Below are 19,865 nucleotides of genomic sequence, written 5' to 3' on the forward strand. Positions count from 1 at the left end.
GAATGCTTTTCCAAAGGAAAAAAAAAATCTGCACATAGGAAAATTGGTTGTTGCGAAGAAACCTAGATTGATTTTTAAAATCTTTGATTCACTAGTTCCGTATGTGTAAAATAGGGTAACATGAAAACATGGATGAACTCTCATCTGCTTACCTTGAAAACCATTGGGGACTTGTGGCCATTGCTTCAAAGGTTTCAAGACTCTTTGGAAGTGTACAGAAATCTCCCCCACCATAAGCAAGACAGTGTGCCTTTATGGATTTCAAAAGGCAAAGCTAAAGGAGGCTGCATGCTCAAAAATCATTGGGGGGAAATGGTGACCTACACTGCTAAAGACCCTCTTGCATCCAGTATTTCTTGGACTATGAATCCAAGCATCCTTAAGATAAAATTGTCACCTCTACATCCTAAGATCAGTAAAGTCAGTTACAGACTATAAATAGGAAGGACAGTGTGTGAAGCTAGACTCTCTCTTTTTAGGCATGGAAGAAAATGAAAAAGATGAGGTAGAAGATAAATCAAATGGAAAATTGCTGCACATGAATGGTCTGAGCTAGTATTTTTATCAGCTGTGAGTCACCAAAAAGTCAGATCAGGACAGTAATAGGTTTTTCATTCATTGCCCTAGAGAATGTGACATCTCTGTTCACAATTATGGTAGTTTTATTAACAATGTGTGTTAAAATCTGTTTATGCTGTGGATGAGTGCATTTGGAATCCTCATAGCACACAAACTGTGTCATAGCATTATATTGTATTTCACTGTGCTTATAAATGAGATTAATAAGATTGTGGAAATAGACTCACTGATGGGAATCGTCATAAGACCTCTTACTACAAAGAGGGTGTGTGTGTGTGCCCACGTGCAAAAGGCAAAGCTATGCAAAAGGCATGTAGACAGCTGCTACCCTCTGATTTCTATTATACACTTCATATAATTTGCTAAGGGTGCACACAGTAAATCATGGCATTATACTTGCACTAGCCACCAGGTCTTTCCCGAATAGGAACCTCAGGGGTGATTCAAACCATCTCAGCCTAATAAACCATGGTTTATTAAGCCAAGAATGCTGTCATGCCCATGTAATCTCCCCGTCTTCTCCTGCACCAGCTTTGACGCCTTTATAATGGCTTGTTCAAACCACAGCCTCCCACTACATTCATTTAATCTTTCACTAGTGCAAATTACAATATGAAGTGGAGATCAGTAGTGAGATCATGTGGGCATCTGTAGTGTTTATTAAGCTGAGGCTGTTATGCCTGAATTGGATCAGTGAGTCAGGGCCAGTGGGTCAAAAGTGGAGCTATGTTTTTAAGTTTTAAAATCACTATCTCTGATCACTATTGTTTTTGTTTTAACTCTTAGTTATTAATCTATGAGCTCTTGAGTACTGTGCAGTTGTTTATTTATGTGAAAGGCAAATTTCTGGAATCTGCCTTTACCTTAAGGCAGATTTACCCCATCTATCACTGTCTTTCTCCAGCCCAAAATTGTGACCAACCTAAACTCCCCACAGTGCACAGTGCAGTACAGAGAGGCCCCCCAAAAGAAAAAGAAATCCCCTAAACATTGTCTAATTCCATTTCCAGGCCAAATATTCATTTTTGGCCCCTAAAGTGTATAAGCTGTAAAGCTATGTTGTAGCACAGGGAGGGTGGGCAGGCACCAGAGAATTAAAGAGGCTGGGCCAGGGGTGACAGCAAGCTCTTTTTCTAGTTCTTCAGGCCCACATCAGGGTAACAACAGTCGTTCTCTGAGGCCCTTCTTGATTTGATATCTCAAAGCGGCTAACTCTCCTTTCCCTTCCTCCCCCACAACAAACACTCTGTGAGGTGAGTGAGGCTGAGACCCCTGTTCTCATCACAGAACTATGCTCTCCATTGTGGTTTAACAGACAATCCCACTTTGAGAGAGTTTGGATTTTGATATCCCGCCTTTCACTCCCTTTAAGGAGTCTCAAAGCGGCTAACATTCTCCTTTCCCTTCCTCCCCCACAACAAACACTCTGTGAGGTGAGTGGGGCTGAGAGACTTCAGAGAAGCGTGACTGGCCCAAGGTCACCCAGCAGCTGCATGTGGAGGAGCGGAGACGCGAACCCGGTTCCCCAGATTACGAGACTACCGCTCTTAACCACTACACCACACTGGCCCACACCACACATAGCATACCTTGCCTCGCCTACAGTGATGCCTGCCAATTCTCTCTCATCCCAACTGTGGCATGCAGGGGGTGCACATACAGTCAGTCCTAAACCAGCTTTTTGCAAAACACTTACCTTGGATGTGGGTTCCCTATAGCTTCGCACTTGATTGTAAACTCTTCATCGAAGGGAAATGCAACTTGATCGGTTGGGTGCTCTGTAATTGTCGGGAGCTGCCGTACTGAAACAGAACCAGGACATGTGGTCAAATAAAGAAAAATGGAAGAGTAACCCATATGTAAATTGCAAATAGCTTATTTGCATTGGGGGTGGATGAATAACCAGAGTTCTATTCCAACACATTTTGATACTTTGGGGGACGGTGGGCCAAAATCTGCCCTGGGAGACAGAAAATATGTTATATAGCTGCCTAATCACTGAGGCCTTTGCAGGAGACAGTGCTCACAGTGCTCATATCTCCCATGGCTCAGGCATATGGCATCATGGACCCAGTTCTATGGAGCTCCCTCCCAACTATATTTAGTGGCAAAGACTTCTTAGAAAAATTACCAAGCATTTCAAGCAGGTTTTCCTGATTTTATGGTTCAACTGGCTTTATCTTTTGTATTGCTTTTGTATCTCCATTGTACACCACCTGATAAGTAAGCAGCGTTAAATGGTATATAAAAGGTTGAAATAAGTAACTAAGGCATGAAAACACGAAGGTCCAGCCTCCACACTGGCCTGGGAAGTGGTAGATCAGTTTTGTTCATATTGGAATTCACAAAACTGAATTCTCTAAACATCCCTATGAGTAATACAAGGTCTTTTGTTTGGGTTTTCCATATAGCCCCAAGGAACGCAGCAGAAACAAATGACTCAAGGATAATAGACTTTGGGTGGCAGTAAACCATTATTCCCATTGTTACAGAGGTTGTAAATTTCTTTTCTTATTTCTTTTCTTCTTTCTGCTCTTGCATTCTTATATTGTGTGCACATTAAATGTAATTCATCTCCCCCCCCCCCTTTTAAAATAAAAACCCTACAAATAATGCCAGGATTGGATTCAAATTAATAGTTAAGGAAGAGAAGTTGTTACCCAACCAAAGTCCATGTGCTGCTCAAGATACCGACATAAACAATCTCAGTTACCATTGGCATCATCATTCAGGACCACCCACTTTCCATGGTAGGATGACTGGGCTTTACTACTATGCAAATCCTCTATTTCATGCATTTACATTTTTTTAATCCTGAAGAAATTAAAGTGTTGTGAATCTCCACATAACCAAACTATAAAAATGGAAATTGGGCCCTGAAGAGTAATTGACCATAATAGAATTACCACTCTGTTATAAATTACAGGAATGAATATTAGGGTACTGGCTAGAAACTCTTTAAGCCCAGCGAACCAGAAAACTCGGTGCTCTCATGAAATGTGGTATCTTGCTGCACCATATGGTATCTCGTCTTCTACATCTCCAACGCCGCCATGCTTTGCCCAGCTTGTTTATAGCCAAATATAATTCATGTTTATTAAAACCATGAAAAGCTTCATTAACAGAAATTAAGAATCAAATGGAAATGTAGGGTCAGAGAAAAGTCAAATAGTCTGGGAACAGGTAGACCAGAATTCCAATTATGTGATTTATCAGGGAATTTGAATATGATCTGAAGAAATAATTCATTCTCTTAGTGAATGAAGACCAAAGGAATTAATTCATTTTTAAAAAAAAAAAAAATTGCTAAATCTGTTTTCAATTAAAATGGGGTTGTACTTTCTTAATCTCAGTCTTTTCATGTTCAAAGTAGATTGCAAGTGTGCACTCTTATCTAGTTATGGCATTGTGTGTCAAAATAAAAAGTACTCCACAACCTATGAGCTTTGCCACCACTCTTTTAAAATGAGGCATGAGGCTGATATGAGGTGTTTGCTAGCAAGGACCCCATGGATGGAGAAGTATATTGAAGCATTAAATGAAAGCATGCATGCCTCCCTTTAGCAGTGGTTTGGAAGACAGAAACCTGCCCGTCCACCTCACATGTAGCAGGGTAGGGTTAGGTGGTCCCAGTGAGAATCCAAGAGGAACTTTTGGTGCTTTTGCCTGATTGGCCAAGGGGTGTGGTTTGTTTTGCCTTCTTTGGTTGGTAGGTTGATTGGTTGGTTGCTCAGGTTGCAATACATTGATTGGGTTAATTTGGCCACATATGTACATAATTGGGTCACAATGTGCAGGTGTATTGTGGGTAGAAACAGATGAGAGCTGCATGGTATGCTGGTGGACATTATGAGGCATCAACAAAACATGGTAAAGTGCAGAAAGAGTTCTTTCTAACAATTCACCTCCTAAATTTTGGTTTGAGGTTCTTACCCTGAGATCTACTCTACCAACTCATCACCGATTACTGTCTTAAGGGGATCTTGGAATGGTCCACTATTGGGCACTGACAGACTCATTCATAGTGATGAGGAGAATACTTGAACTGAGAGGGTTCAAAAATGTAAAGAACATGGAAACTCACAAGACCAAACACTAAAAAATGGAGCCCATTTAGGCCCGTCCAGCTACACTCTGAAAAGGGTGTCAAAACTGTCCTCTCCCCACGCCTCTTTGTTCTTGTTTCTCATCTCCACAAACAGTAAAAACCCTTATCTTTGCAAAGTGGAGGTGGCATAAGAAGGCCCGGAGAGATTCCCAAGACCAAAACATGCATAAATTTATTTAGCAATATTTTCTGGGGTGAATTTTCAACCACTGGGTTATATAATTAATGTCTGGCACTGATATAGCCACCTTGGGTTCTATGTTTCACTGGGATGCCAAGCCAATTGTAAGTGGGTTCTTAAGAATACAGAGATGGTAGGGGACTTCCGGGTTGGCGCCTCCGGCAATGGCTGAGCTCCTCCGATCGGGAGGAACTTACTCCGTGAAAAACAGGGTCTGACCGCCACGGCGAAGGCGGAGACCCATTGAAATCACATACGGGAGAAGCTTGTGAACCTGGGATTCAGCTGGACCTTTTGTGCCTCCCCTACTTGCGGGGAAACCCTGTTTTGGGGATCCGGAGCGACGTGGGGTGAGTGGCGCGGTGCCTTGAATCGACTGCTTCTTTCACGGAGTGAAGCCGCATTGCTGTTGTTGGAGAGCGCTAACTTTTTCCTGTGGACAATTGGATTTTAAACAACTATCCGTAGAACGGAAAATTGGATCTTTAAATATCTTAATTTGGCGCTGAAGCGGAAAGGTCATAAACAGGAAGTCCGCCTTCCACTTTTGTAAATAGACTGAAGCAAAGACGTTACAAGCTAAAGTCTTTGAAAGCTTTTGATAAAGGATTAAATTTCCATCGGTTAAAAATACAAAAAACCCCTTGGAGGCAGGTGAAGAGGGGGGAAATTTTGAACTTTGAATTTTGAACTCAGTAAGCCTGCAGGAGTGAGGGGAAAATCAAACTACCTCAGCTCTGAACCTGGGAAAGGGCTGCCAGATGACGTTTGGGGAAAGTTCATTGACAGAACGGATTTGACAGCTAGCTAAAATAAGAGTAAGATACTGTTTCCATTGTCCTCTTCTGCATCTAAATGGAGGAAAAGTAACTGAAAATTGAAACTTTGTTTATTGCTTGAGTTGTGCTTGAAAGAACTGATACAAGTGGAGACTGTTTCCCTCTAGAGGGAGCTTTTGAAACTGTTATAGGAGTGTAACTGGGAGATCTCCAGCTGCAAGATAAGGATTCTGAGAACCAGAGATTGACCTTGGACTACTCAAAATGTTGATAGGAGAAGTTATTGTGACTCTATTATGTAAAATAAGTCATTCGCTCGAAGATCTTCATAAAAAGACGGATGCCATGACTTTTAAAATTGATAACTTGGTACAGAAAATGACTAATTTGAGACAAGAAGAGAACACCAACACAGAAATAATTCTGGACCTGGCACAGGAACCTACTTTGGCAGAACAAATGGTGGAGGAAAAGGAGAAAGTTGTTGTTTTTGAACCTAAAATAACACAAGTGGGATCCTTAGTTTTACAGAAGCAAATTGAGGACTATAAATTGAGGTCTTTTATGATTGAATCTAGGAAAAGTCAGATTTTGAGGATTGGATCCCGGCTCGGAGTGAAGAAGGAAAGTTGGAAAGATCCTCTTATCCAGGGATTAATTGACTTTTGGGACATGGACTTGGATTTGGAGGAGATTGAAGTTTTAGGGGCCTGTGGATTTGGAGGAATCTTGAAATACATCTTGAAACATTTTATAGACCCTAGCTTCAACTATGGAAATTTGGCTGAACTGTTCAGAAGCAATAAAAGTATTGTTAGGATGGAGTTCTCTCGAGATTTGTGCTCTAGCATTAAAGAATATGAAGAAGATCTGCAGAAGGGACCTGGAAAAGAGTTAAGAGCCTCGGACATAAGATCTCCAGGTTGATGGACTATATGGAATTGACGGAAAGGACTGGCAGAATCCGAAACCAGGGAGAGGGGTTGATGGAAGAAGATTGGAAAATTTAAAGTTTATATATAGAAATATCGCAAAATTAATGAGTGATAGAAAAATGGTGGATTGATATTTTATGGATTTAGCAGAAATGTTATAAGGAGTTAAGCATATATAAGCATTTTAGTTTTAATGTTAAAATAAGGTTAAAAAAATATGTTATTTATAATATGATAGAGAATAGAAGGATGGAAAGGATTTGCTGAAATAACTAGTAGAAGTGGAAAACAAAAAGGGAGGTGAGAGGAGGTCGAGGAAACAAGGGAATGAAAGAAAGAGTATCGAAAAGGGGGGATGTAATTTTTTAATTGTTTTTTATTTGTTTTATTTAGGGTTAGGGTTAGGGAGTGGGTTTAGTTTAGTTTGGTTTATAGTGTTTAGATTAATGGGTTTAGGTTGTGCTTTGTATTGTTTTTATGTTGTATTGTATTGTATTTCTTTTTTTGTTTTCTTTCTTCTTCTGTCTTTTTTTCTTTGAAAAGTAATAAATATTATTTTTTTTAAAAAAAAGAATACAGAGATGGTAGAACCTAGTCATTGTTGATAGCCTAGTTCTCTGCCTAACCCTCTTTTAAAGCCATTGAAGTTGGTGGCCAGCGTTGTCTCCTGTGGGAACAAGTTCCATAGTTTAACTCTGCACTGCATGAAGAAGTCCTGGATCTTCCAACATTCAGCTTCAATGAATGTTCACAAGTTCCAGTGTTGCAAGAGAGGTAGAAAGGCTTTTTCTCTATCCCCTTTCTTCCCATCGTGTATTATTTTATAAACTTCTGCCTTCTACCATGTCACCTCTTACTCACATTTTCTCTAAATTAAAAAATCCTAAATGCTGCAACAATTCCTCACATTGGGAAATGTCTTCATAGTTGTCCATCACATATAGCACTTCAACAACAGGCCCACAAGCCACCTGGGCAATCTCACTAGGGTGAAATGCTTTGTATTTCTATTTAAATTACAGCAATTACTTCTAAAGCTGCATCCACACATATTAATATTGCAAATCTGTGTGCTCCTTTGCCCTCTTATTCTTCTGGTGCTGCATAAGTGACCACTGTAACCAACAATGAGCTGTTTGCACCTGTTTACTGCACTGCATGAACCAATCGAGAGAAGAAATCAAAACTTGCATTTCTATCGCATACAAAGTCCCCAGAGGCCACACTGGAGCATAACAAAGCTCAAAATGGAAACAGCACATTTGGACGATTTAATCTGTTCTCCTGCAGGAGAACATTCAGTAAATAGCTACAACTTACCAGAAAGAGGGATTTCAATGGCCGCTGCCAAACTTAATACAAAGAGAAGCAGGCACACAGCAGCCCCTTTTGTGTCTGATGGCATCTCCATCTCTCTTCTGTAAACAGGGAGTCCAAACAGATTGAAAAGTGCCTTGCAGTTCTCCTCTTGTTCCGTTTAAAACACTCCTGGAGAGCGAAGCCTGAAAATGGCAGCACAGAGAGAAAGCCACATAAATAAATTCAAGGCATCAGCTCTAATTTTGTTAGGAAAATGAAGAAATAGTCAAGATTTATAAGCTGAAACATAAATCATAGTAACATACACATTCTAATTTATTCTCCCTCCACTTCTGATCCCACATTCAGAAAGGGGGGGGGGTTAACAAAATCAATTACACCACAGAAATCTAATTACTTTTTTTTTTTTGCTTGCATACATGAAAAAGTGACTAATTTTTTTGCCTCATTTGTAATAGTTTCCATTCATTTTTTTCTCAATTAAATGCAATTTGGTAAGCAATTACAAAGAATCTTAAAGAAGAACATAGGGATCATAAATAAGATTTTTCAAAGCTCATATTTTCAACATCTTTCAGTCGTGCTGTTCAGGCAGGAAAGTTTGCCTCATTTGGTTGTTGAAACCACTCTATTAAGAAGCTCTGGGTCCCCTGCACTCACCCACAATACAACTCCAGATATAGATATATCAGTGGCTATGAGTACTTCCTACAATTGTATCCCACTTTCTTCCACCGTGGAACGCAAGGCATGTCTCCCATCCAGCCACTGACCAGACCAGCACCCAGACTTGCTTAACTTCAGCAAGGTGCCTTCAGACCCCATGTGCTTTCAGATCTTATTATGTGCCCCATAATAAGGGCAAGGCAGCAAAAAGCCAAAACATCAAACTTGCTGCCAACAGAGGAAGCAAATGTCAAAACTCCAATAACCCTTTAACAGCAGGAGTGGGTGGCGGAGAGGGAAGCCAATCCGGCATTACTGCCAATGTGGCTGCACAACTCCAACCTCCCAATCACCTCCTCCCTCCTCCTAAGTGACCATGATGATGATGAAGAAGAGGAGTTTGGATTTGATATCCCACTTTATCACTACCCGAAGGAGTCTCAAAGCGGCTAACAATCTCCTTTCCCTTCCTCCCCCACAACAATCTCTCTGTGAGGTGAGTGGGGCTGAGAGACTTCAGAGAAGTGTGACTGGCCCAAGGTCACCCAGCAGCTGCATGTGGAGGAGCGGGGAATTGAACCCGGTTCCCCAGATTACGAGTCCACCGCTCTTAACCACTACACCACACTGGCTCTCTCACCTGCTGCTTTCAGGGGGCCAGGTGTGCAGTAGCACACCTCTCCGCCAACCATTCCTGTTTAACATCTCTTGCTAAACCTTTCAAAAAGGTTTCAAAATAAAATGCAGGCTTACGGGGGTGGGGGGGGGAATACTGTGGCTTTTTGTTGGTCTGTCTGCTAAATATTCAGTGCCGTAAGAAAGAATCATTGCTTGACAGTTGTTGTTTTTTATGGGTGTCACACTTGCCCCTGTAAAATTTGCCTCAGTCGTGAAGTTCACGCATAAACTCACTCAGTCTCCCCCTAACCTACTTTAGAGGTTTGTTGTAAGGATAAAACGAGGGCAGGCAAGAAGCCGTTAACTACCCTGTGCTCCTTGGAAGAAAAGCAGAGTACAAATGTTACTAAACAATAATAAAAAACGATCAACATTTAAAAGCCAAAAGTGCTGTTAGGAGAAAAATACCCCAAGATAAGGAAAGAGAAGTCTTGGCCTGGCAGTCAGCGGCTATCCTAATGGAAGGTTTGGTGCCCATTTATCCGAGCAGAATTTTTTCTGGAGCACAATTTGAACTAGAGAGAAGCAGACTTACCTTTTGCTTTTATCATTCAGAGGAAGAAGGCAGGCAGCCAGAAAGTGACACTTATAAAGCCCCAGAGAGACAGCAAGGAACAGCTGGCTGACCAGCAATTATTGGGAGGGTGTTACAGGCCATTGGTTTATAACTGGGTAGAAATTATGGAGATCTCAGCAGTTTTTTGACTCAATGCCAGAATTAAATGAGTGGGGCTTTGATGGAATTTCATATTCAGAGGCTCCCTCCCACCACCCCTCTCCCTATGGTAAAAATCAAAGCTGAAAATGAGATGGGATTTGAACCAGAGCAGATTCAAACTAGATCACAGTATAAGCATATGCACATATTTTTTGGACCTGAATGTACACCATCTTCCAGCCATTGTGCTTATTAGATAGGCTTGGGCAAGTTATTATGGATCTATACATCAGGAATGAGGAAATTGTGAACCTCCAGATGCTGTTGAACTCCATCCCACCAGCAACAACCAGCATAGCTAATGGTCAGGGGTGATGGGAACTGGAGTCCAACAAATTTAGAGGGCCACAGGGCTCCATATGCCCACTATAGAGTCACAGGCAGCTGCAGTAACCAGGCAGCACAGGGAATGGCCAAGCAGTCCCCTCATTAGCAGCTGGTGTCTATCTGGGCCAGCCCATCCATACCCAATGAAATACAGTGTCACAGGCAATGCATTCCTTTGCCACCTTATGTGGGTGCAACTAGTCATGTTGGTGCTCCTGCTGTGCAAGCAAAAGTTAAGATTGTACCTGTGCTCATATGCTCTTAAATGTCTTGTGCTTCTCACATAGCCGGAGCTAGCAGCTGCTGTTCAAAAGTGTGGGCAGCCAGCAGCTGCCCTACAGAGCTAACTTTTGGAAGAATTATTTGTTCTTATTCCTCCATTTAAATACCGTTTTCCTCCAAGGAGCTTAAAATGGTGTACATGGTTCTTCAATTCACCATTTTGTCCTCAAAAGAACCCCATGAGGTATGTTAAGCTGAGAGGCAGTGACTGGCCCCAGTGAGTGGGGATTTGAACCCTGGTCTCCCAGGTCCTAGTCCAATACTACTACAGTGGTACCTCAGGTTACAGACACTTCAGGTTACAAACTCCACTAACTCAGAAATAGTACCTCGGGTTAAGAACTTTGCTTCAGAATGAGAACAGAAATTGTGTGGCGGTGGCGCAGTGGCAGCGGGAGGCCCCATTAGCTAAAGTGGTTCCTCAGGTTAAGAACAGTTTCAGGCTAAGAATGGACCTCCAGAATGAATTAAGTTCTTAACCCCAGGTACCACTGTACATCACATTGCCTCTCTGATACTTCTGACACCAGCCATGCTAACCTACACACAGACTGGAATAATCTTAGGAATGCTGTCCTAAGCTCTGCAGGGAAAAGACAAGGCAATAATGAATAAATTCTGCATATTGAAATGAAGCTTCAAATGGCAATAAGTACGCAACAACTTTTCAATTCATCAGCAGGCTCCTTGAAAACCTTATCCCTTTTCTTTTCCTTTCCTTTATTTTCTTCCCAAAGTAACATGCCTTTCAATATAAGTGAAAAGTTTGACTGCACTCACTAATTGGCCTGTTTCGGGATTCGCCTTTGGCTCCTAAGCTTTTGAAGAGCTTCAAACAGGTTCCACCCACCAGTTCAATCTGAGAGAAAACCTTCCCCCACATCCCACCACCACCAAAAAAAGCCCCACGCACAATCATACCCAAACAGCAGAAATTTTAGTATTGTTCCAAATATGGGTTTCAGCTACGAGTATCTGAGTATTTAGTGTAGCTTAAAGTGGCAGCATGACATCAAACAACATGGAACTTTCTGCCTCCATGCATAGCAGGAAAATTGCAATGTTGTGACATTTTTCAACAGTTCTAGAGACGTTTTAAATGTGCCCTTTACTCCAATTGTTTTGATCTTCAGGAAGCTACTTAGTTTAAGAGCTCAACAAAATAAAAGGGAAGTCAAGTCTGTCAGCGGTTTCCCCCAAACTTTCTACACTTGCCATTAATATGTGGGTAGCTAGATGGGAAGAAAGTCACCACTTTGATTATCAATGCATACAAGGCTAGAGTCAGGGAATAGCTTTGTTGGGCTCCTGCTAAGGCCCAAGCCACGGAAGGGGTCCTGCTGCCAACTGCTAGATTCCAGTAACTGCTGCTACTATTCCTTGCTGTTGTTACCTGCTCAATGGCCTTTCTGGAGCCTATAAGCAAATACCAACAGGAAGGACGATAAGCATACCTGCTTTGCTTCCTCCATCTGGTGGAGCAAACTAGGCTAGGAGGAAAAGGACAAGCAAATGAACACTTATGATGGTGACAAGAAGAAAGTGGATGTATTCAAGGCCCAAGAGCCACCTAAAACATGGATCCAGGACCATGTGCAAGGGAGAGTTGGACAAAGGAGAAGATGGGGGGAAATGGGTGGCAGTGATAATGGCATGTTGTGAAGGGGGTTGCACAATAGGAGAGAAGATGAGGCATGGAAATGGGTCTGATCTGTATGCAAGAGAGAGTTGAAAAACGTAAGAAGGCAGGTAGGGGGGAATGGGAGCAGAGGTAAAAATGGGGGTGCAAAAATGGAGGGAGCAGGAGGCATGGGAATGGGGTTCAAGATGAAAGCAGGGGTGTGAAAGGTTCAGAATAATAGGAGAGGATGGTGGATTCATAGTTGGTTGGAAGGGGGATAGTGAACACAGTAGTTGCAATGTGTGGGAGAAGGGAGATGCAGAAGGATGTGTAGCACAAAAGGAGGAAGAATGAACATGGGGTGAAGGTAAAAACAGGGGTGCAAAGTGGGACTGCAGAATAAAGAGAGAGAAATGGCTTGGGAAGATGAAGAGTGAGCTGAGTAGCTGCATGAGGTGGAAAGGAGAAGCTTTAAGGAAATGGCTCCCAAACGGTTTTAGACCACCACCTGCTTGGTTCAATAAACTCATCCCCAATACCATACCCCATAAATAGCATTCTGAATAGTGGTTTGCACAACCCACTATGGAAGATAATGACACAATAAAACTCAAAACACTACAAATTTAATTGCGCTTTCACTGGAAATTCAATTAAAACTATTTAGTTTAATTAATTCAACAAAATTGACGAGTTTGATCCAGTGATACCAGCTTTTCAAAGCCTAATGCCCATGCATATCTCTAGCGCCCCACTGATGCCCCTAACCTCTAAATGCCTCTACAACAGTGAATGTGGAATATAGAACGGCTGGTGAGCCCTTTGTGCAGTTTTATGAAGTTGTTTGTATAAGTTAGGCTGCCCAGGAGAGAAGACCCTGTGGCGTTAAATCAACAAAAGGTCACCAATTCCAGTAAAAATGTTTTCTTTCTTACGAAGGCAATATTAGAGATGCAGTGAATGTATCACTCTTTGCTGTGCTCTCCCATTTTCTCAGCTCAAGGTTTTTAAAAAAGCAAATAATTTGAATTCACTGTGGATAATTACCCATAACTCCTCACCTACAATTCATTATTTACTGTACCCTTTGACTAATAGTAAATACTGATTGCTTTGAGGACAGCTCATTTCTTTGTTTAATGAGATGCCCTTTGCTTGCAGCTTGCCATTTCCACAAAATATACCAGTTTATAAAGGAGCCATGTCGGTCTTGATTCCAGTATTGTACATTACCTTTTCTTGGAATACATCATAAAAAAATATTGGACAACCAAACAGGATAGAAAATATTAAAATTCAATTTATCTCCTAAAGCTCCTGAGCAATTTTCACCACATGTAATTGCTGTATTAAAAATAGCTCATAAATTCTAACAGCATGACAAGCCAAAATCTCAGATTACAGTTTTGCTGCAAGAAAACTAAATTACATTGTACCACTAAATACAGCCTTCTAAGATATTTGTCTCTTTGCTGTGCCAGTGCCCATAAAAAACCATGCTCTCAAATCTAAATCTTGTAAGTTTTTATACAGTGCAGCAAACAAAAATTTATATAATTGGATTTGTGCAAGTTTGGCAATAGTTAATGCTACAGATGACCTTTACTTTAGCTAAATACAGATTTAATTTGCCATGTTAAAAGGTTGCTACATAAAAGTCATTGGCAATTAGAAATTAGAGCTTCAGGGCTGCCAGATAAATGAAATGGCCAGATAAACCTTCTAAAATAATTTTCTAATTTCAGAAATTAAACATGCTGAATATTGCTCAATAAGTGTGAGATATGTGGTCGCTGTTCTGTGTGACCAATAGCAAAGTGTATGCACTGCTACATTGTGCTGACATGAGAAAAACTGAATTAAACAGAGCTCTGGTGGGTATGGCCTTAGCTTTCAAAAGCAAAACAGGATTTGTTGATATCCAAAGTACTTTTCCTACCCGACCTCATTCAAACTATCGCATTATCCACACATAATGTTAAGGCATGATTTGTTCAATTGACCACAAACCATCTCACAGATGAGCAAACAATTCATGGCTTGTTTCTATAAAAAAACTATTGCTTTCCAGTTGTTTTTGCCTCATGTCTTTGCAGCTTGGTGAGGTTCTGGAATGGGGTGGCCAAACAAACCATAATTAAAGAAAGATGTTCTGTTTAGAAATGCACAGCAAACTATAATTTAAAAAAGCAAACTGTGATTTGCAAGCAAACAACAAGCCACAGTGCTTTGGCTTACTTTCTTCTCCTTCATAAACAAAGGTTAACAAACTCTATATCCCCCAATCTCTCAAGTTCCTATGTGGAAGAAGGCTAATGAACAAAGCATAAGATTCCTTGTGATAACATGAATTTTCACGTGTGTGTGAGCAGAGTGCTCATGATATTACACTAGTGGATAAATGAAATAACTCTCTGTGGTTACATTGGTTGTTTGTAATGTTCAATTAAAGTTGTTTTTTTTTTAAAGAGAATAATACCACTACAAGTACAACCTTACAGACCTAAATCATGAAAAAAGTGGGACGTGACAACAGGGGGAATTTTGCCACTGGCAGTCCTGAATTCAAAGTTGACTTTGAATGATCAGAATGGCAGGCAGCAGTCCATCAAAATATACCACAAGCTTTGGATTATCCCCTATTAAATCAACAAATATGACTTATTCAGAACCTCACTTGTGCAGCAATTCTGTGGGCTCTTAGATCTTGCCTAGAAAAACCCTGTTCAACTTTCATTCGACTCTTTATATTTTATTCCCCTCACGGGTTGCCATAAATAATCACCTTCATCTCCTCACCCATTAAAACTTACTGAAGTGCTGCAATTTCACTTGCCAATGAATGCAGCATTTTCCAAAGCACCCATTCTCCTTCAGCTTGGACTGTATCTCTCAGGCATACTCCCCATTTGTTGGCATATCTAGTCATTTCTGCCTCTGGTGTCTGCTAATTTCCTCTTCTTTCTTGCTTGGGGTTAGCTTTAAACTGATGGGCACAGCAGGAGTGCAATATGGTGGACAGAGTAGGTTCCTGAAGCAAGGATACAGTTTATTCATCCCCACTGAAAGCAGAACGGAGAAGGAGTTATATGCTTTAAGGGAAGGTCTAAAATCAATTCCAGTCAATCAAGGCATCCATCAAGATATGATCTCGTTCACGCATTAATGGGCCACAACAGGAAATGGGGACAGCACAATTTTAGGATGGAGAAAATTTGAAATCAAATGCTTCAGTAAAAAGTCCCTGTTCTCAGAGGGTGAGGTGGACCTCTTTTGGGGAACACTGACCTTTGCAGAGGTGCTTCCATATACTTGCTGTATTAAGTCAGGGGTTCACTCTCATTAAGATCACACCAAACAGTTTTTACTAAGCATGAAATTACAACGAACAGGTTTGAAAGTAGCTCTTTCACCTTGCTCCTGGCTTCACCCTTCTCTTCCAGAAATCCTTTCTAAACTTCGACCCCTATTATCTTTCTAAGGAAGTGTCTCGAAATTACAACAGTCACTACATTTGACAGTGTAGGTCTGAGTTTGATTATGATGGGAGCTAGTCAATAATCCCATTCACATGTGATCCCACAAGATCAATGCGATGTAGAAAGCTGAGTCTTTTTTAATAGTGCCAGTGCTAAGAGCAATGGGGCCAACCCTCTATATTTCACAAGCTCTTTCCCCCCTTAGATCTTTTTTTTCCTTCCAGAAGCCATCCAACATTATTAGACCTTGCATTCTGAACCTCAAGTTATCTATCACTTCTACCCTTGCTGCCAGTGCCTCTGTTCTGCTGTGGCAAGCAAGTGCAGTACTGTACAGACTCATTATAGCTTGGTTCTTTTCTTCTGAAATGGACTTTAGATCAATGCAACAACACTCAAGCAGTGCCTGTGAAAAAGTTGTCATGCAAAAGTCACTTTCCATGTTCAGACCATTAGGACATTGTGGCTCGTTGAATGGATAGAGGCACCCTCTCTCTATCGTCTGTCAAAGACTTCTTTTTCAACTAGTCTTCTAAGTAAAGACTTTCAGCCACTGTCATTGATTTTGAAACATTTATATATCTCATTGTTTTTAATTGTGTATATATAGAGAGTTGTTTTATATATGCTTTTATTGTACTGCAAAACACTTCATAGGAAGCAATTCACAAACTACTGGGCTGAGTAGTTTGTTATTACTATATAAAGCCTTTAATTGGCTGGGACCAGTTTACTTAAGGGACAGTCTTACCTCGTACAGGCTGAACTGACTTCAATGTGCAGAACATGCACTTCTGCAAGTGCCACACAATGTCCATTCTCCATTTGTAAGGCGTCATTCATTTTGTTTGGCAACATCTGCACTGTGGATCTCCTTGCCTATTTGACATGAAACAGGTGCCATCACTGTATTCTTTCACTTGTTGAAAACTTTTCTCATTCAGTGGGTCTGTCCAGGCAGACTAATAATAATAATAATAATAATAATAATAATAATAATAATAATTTATTATTTATACCCCGCCCATCTGGCTGAGTTTTCCCAGCCACTCTGGGCGGCTTCCAATCAAGTGTTAAAAACAATACAGTGTTACATATTAAAAACTTCCCTGAACAGGGCTGCCTTAAGATGTCTTCTGAATGTCAGGTAGTTGTTTATCTCTTTGACATCTGATGGGAGGGCGTTCCACAGGGTGGGCGCCACTACCAAGAAGGCCCTCTGTCTGGTTCCCTGTAGCCTCACTTCTCGCAATGAGGGAACCACCAGAAGGCCCTCAGTGCTGGATCTCAGTGTCCGGGCTGAACGATGGGGGTGGGGACGCTCCTTCAGGTATACAGGACCGAGGCCGTTTAGGGCTTTAAAGGTCAGCACCAACACTTTGAATCGTGCTCGGAAACGTACTGGGAGCCAATGCAGATCTCTCAGAACCGGTGTTATGTGGTCCCAGTGGCCACTCCCAGTCACCAGTCTAGCTGCCGCATTCTGGATTAATTGCAGTTTCCGGGTCACCTTCAAAGGTAGCCCCACGTAGAGTGTGTTGCAGTAGTCCAAGCAGGAGATAACTAGAGCATGCACCACTCTGGCGAGACAGTCCGCGGGCAGGTAGGGTCTTAGCCTGCGTACCAGGTGGAGCTGGTAGACAACTGCCCTGGACACAGAGTTAACCTGCGCCTCCATGGACAGCTGTGAGTCCAAAATGACTCCCAGGCTGCGCACCTGGTCCTTCAGGAGCACAGTTACCCCATTCAGGACCAGGGAATCCCCCACACCCACCCTGTCCCCCCAAAACAGTACATCTTGTCAGGATTCAACCTCAGTCTGTTAGCCGCCATCCATGCTCCAACCGCCTCCAGGCACTCACACAGGACCTTCACCGTCTTCACTGGTTCTGATTTAAAGGAGAGGTAGAGCTGGGTGTCATCTGCATACTGATGAACACCCAGTCCAAACTCCCTGGTTTGATCAGTTTTAAAATTTGTTTTAGATGTTTCATGTTTTTAGTTTTAGTTCTTAAATGTTTTAAATATGTTTCAGGGCTTCCCCCCCCCCCCGCAGGAACTCATCAGAACTCAGTTCTGGCACCTCTCAGGTGCAGTTATAAGAGAACAAGGGAGGCATTCATGGAGAGCTGCAGCACCCCTTTTTCAAGAAAAATAGCACTGTTTTTATTACACTTTTTAACTGTATTTTTTATTTATTGCAGAAGTGTTTGCTGGCTTGGGCTCATTTAGGAGGAAGGTCAAGATATAAATTTAGTAAACATATAAATATCCCCCATCCCAGCAGTGCAAACCCTTTTCTTTTTTTAAGAAACACACACACACATATTTCTGATGATGTGGAGAAAACTGCCCAGCCTGCATGGGAACAATTGCACAGGAACAGCTTGCTGCACAGAGCCAGCCAGCATGGGAAGCCATTTAAGGTGTTCTCAGCTCAACATGGTGACTGTTTGGTGTGTGCCCTGGCCCTCATTTCATGCCTCTAAATATTCTGATATTTAAGTCATACACTGGTCTGAATGGCAATCCAACTGAGAAGCCAGATGTCCTTTCAAAAAATAGCTTCTCTGACTTGCGTGTTTTAGTCAAGCAAATTGGAGACCAGGTGGCAAAATTGGGTAGGACAGTAAAATAATGAGTAGTTTTATCTCTTTAAATATAATAATTAAAACCTGTAAATCAAGGGCTTGTGATGCAATTTATTTGCCTTCATATGGGAAGGGGTGGGGAATCTACATCCTATCTCTAGCAAAATTGATACTGTATGGTATAGTATTTTCTAAACCTTATACAAGTTGCCACACACTTCATGTTTGTGATTAGCTGGAGTTTATATGTCAATTGTCTTAGGTGACAGTACTCTGACATCACAACCTTATGAACATATACTAATTTTCTAGTTTCTAAACATTTTGGTGTTTGAGGAATGAGACTCACTTTGATAATAAGACTATGCTGCTTTATAACTTCATTTAAGTGTTGAAATGGGCATCCTGGGATGTACAGAATTGCACATTTTGAAGCTACTAGTTCACTAACGTTTTGATTAAACATTTCATCACAGCCCATGGAAGTGATTATGCCTCCTTTTCACAGTCACCCATCATTGTTTGGAACAAAACAAACATACTTGTTCTTTCTTCTGATTATCCAGCCTACCATAACTTGTCTTTTTTAGCAAACTGAGGCCATTCAGACCTTGATGGCATGCACCATCATTTGTGCCAACTAAAATGTAGCAATAGTGGCAAGGTACCAATATATCTTCCTAGGGCCAAGAGCTGTAAAGCAAACTATTTCACCTCCCACATTCCGTGCTGTTTTAAGCGATGCTGTTTTCCATCTCTGTGACTCTTCCCTGCAGCCATCACTTCAGCTTCTATCTTTGCCTTATAATTTCTGGAAGCAGTGCCGGATTTACGTATAAGCTAAACAAGCTATAGCTTAGGGCCCCACTCTCTTGGGGGCCCCCCAAAAAAATTAAAGGGGAAAAAACTGGATGCACATTTCCAAAATATAAGATAAAAAAATAAAAATAAAACCTACATGCAGCAACAGTATTTTGTGTTGTGTAGGCTCCTATGATGTAAGTAATGGGCCCCGCCTGCTAGGCTGCTCCCTAAAATATCACTGGTTTGCTCATTTCTATATATAGGGTACCCAGATTCTGCACAGACTGGTTGCATGGCAATATGTGCAAATGGCTTTAGATACCTATTAGGTCCATAAATTATCATATAGCATATATTCAGCACAAAAAAACAGCAACAATTTGTTGTTGACAAAGGACAGCTGGGCATATAAAGGGCCCCATTACCTTCAGTACCTTAGGGCCTCATCAAACCCAAATTTGGCCCTGTCAGGAAGAGTCCTAGATTTGGCCCCACTGATTATGTTGAAATTTCAGATTATGAAAAGAAGGAGGAGGAGGAGGAGGATGTGACACATTGATTAATTCAGTCAGCCCTTATTTGTTTCCTTGAACTGTGTTTCTGGAGTACATTCTACTCTTGAATTGCAGTTTGAAAACACTATGTATGACATGGAACAATCCAAGGGAGTTTCACATGAAGCAAGGTGGAGAAATTTGGTTTGGTTAACGTTTGAATCCCTCAAACAATAATGTTAACTTGAAATGCATGCGCCTTTTGAAATTCACACTTCCCTGAATTTTGCAATTCATTTCTCC

At 41.3% G+C, this 19,865-nt stretch overlaps 1 protein-coding gene and 1 long non-coding RNA gene across 7 annotated transcripts in view; both read right to left on the reverse strand.

The window, feature by feature from the left end:
* Positions 1 to 19,865, reverse strand: part of LOC309337417 — a 345,606-nt gene that overhangs the window by 73,500 nt on the left and 252,241 nt on the right. The gene's annotated exons all lie outside the window — the stretch shown is intronic.
* CHL1 (cell adhesion molecule L1 like) overlaps positions 1 to 19,865 on the reverse strand; it is a 206,095-nt gene that overhangs the window by 73,500 nt on the left and 112,730 nt on the right. For all 6 annotated transcript variants that reach the window (XM_081852350.1, XM_081852347.1, XM_081852349.1 and 3 more), the window contains 2 exons: positions 7,903 to 8,084; positions 2,276 to 2,381 (listed from right to left, as the gene is read on the reverse strand). In XM_081852350.1, coding sequence (XP_081708476.1) covers positions 2,276 to 2,381; positions 7,903 to 7,993 — 197 coding nt within the window. In that variant the 5' untranslated portion in view covers positions 7,994 to 8,084. The remainder of the gene's footprint in view (positions 1 to 2,275; positions 2,382 to 7,902; positions 8,085 to 19,865) is intronic.

This window comes from Podarcis erhardii (genome assembly GCF_964252035.2).
Source record: "Podarcis erhardii genome assembly, chromosome: 2".
Classification (NCBI taxonomy): domain Eukaryota; kingdom Metazoa; phylum Chordata; class Lepidosauria; order Squamata; family Lacertidae; genus Podarcis; species Podarcis erhardii.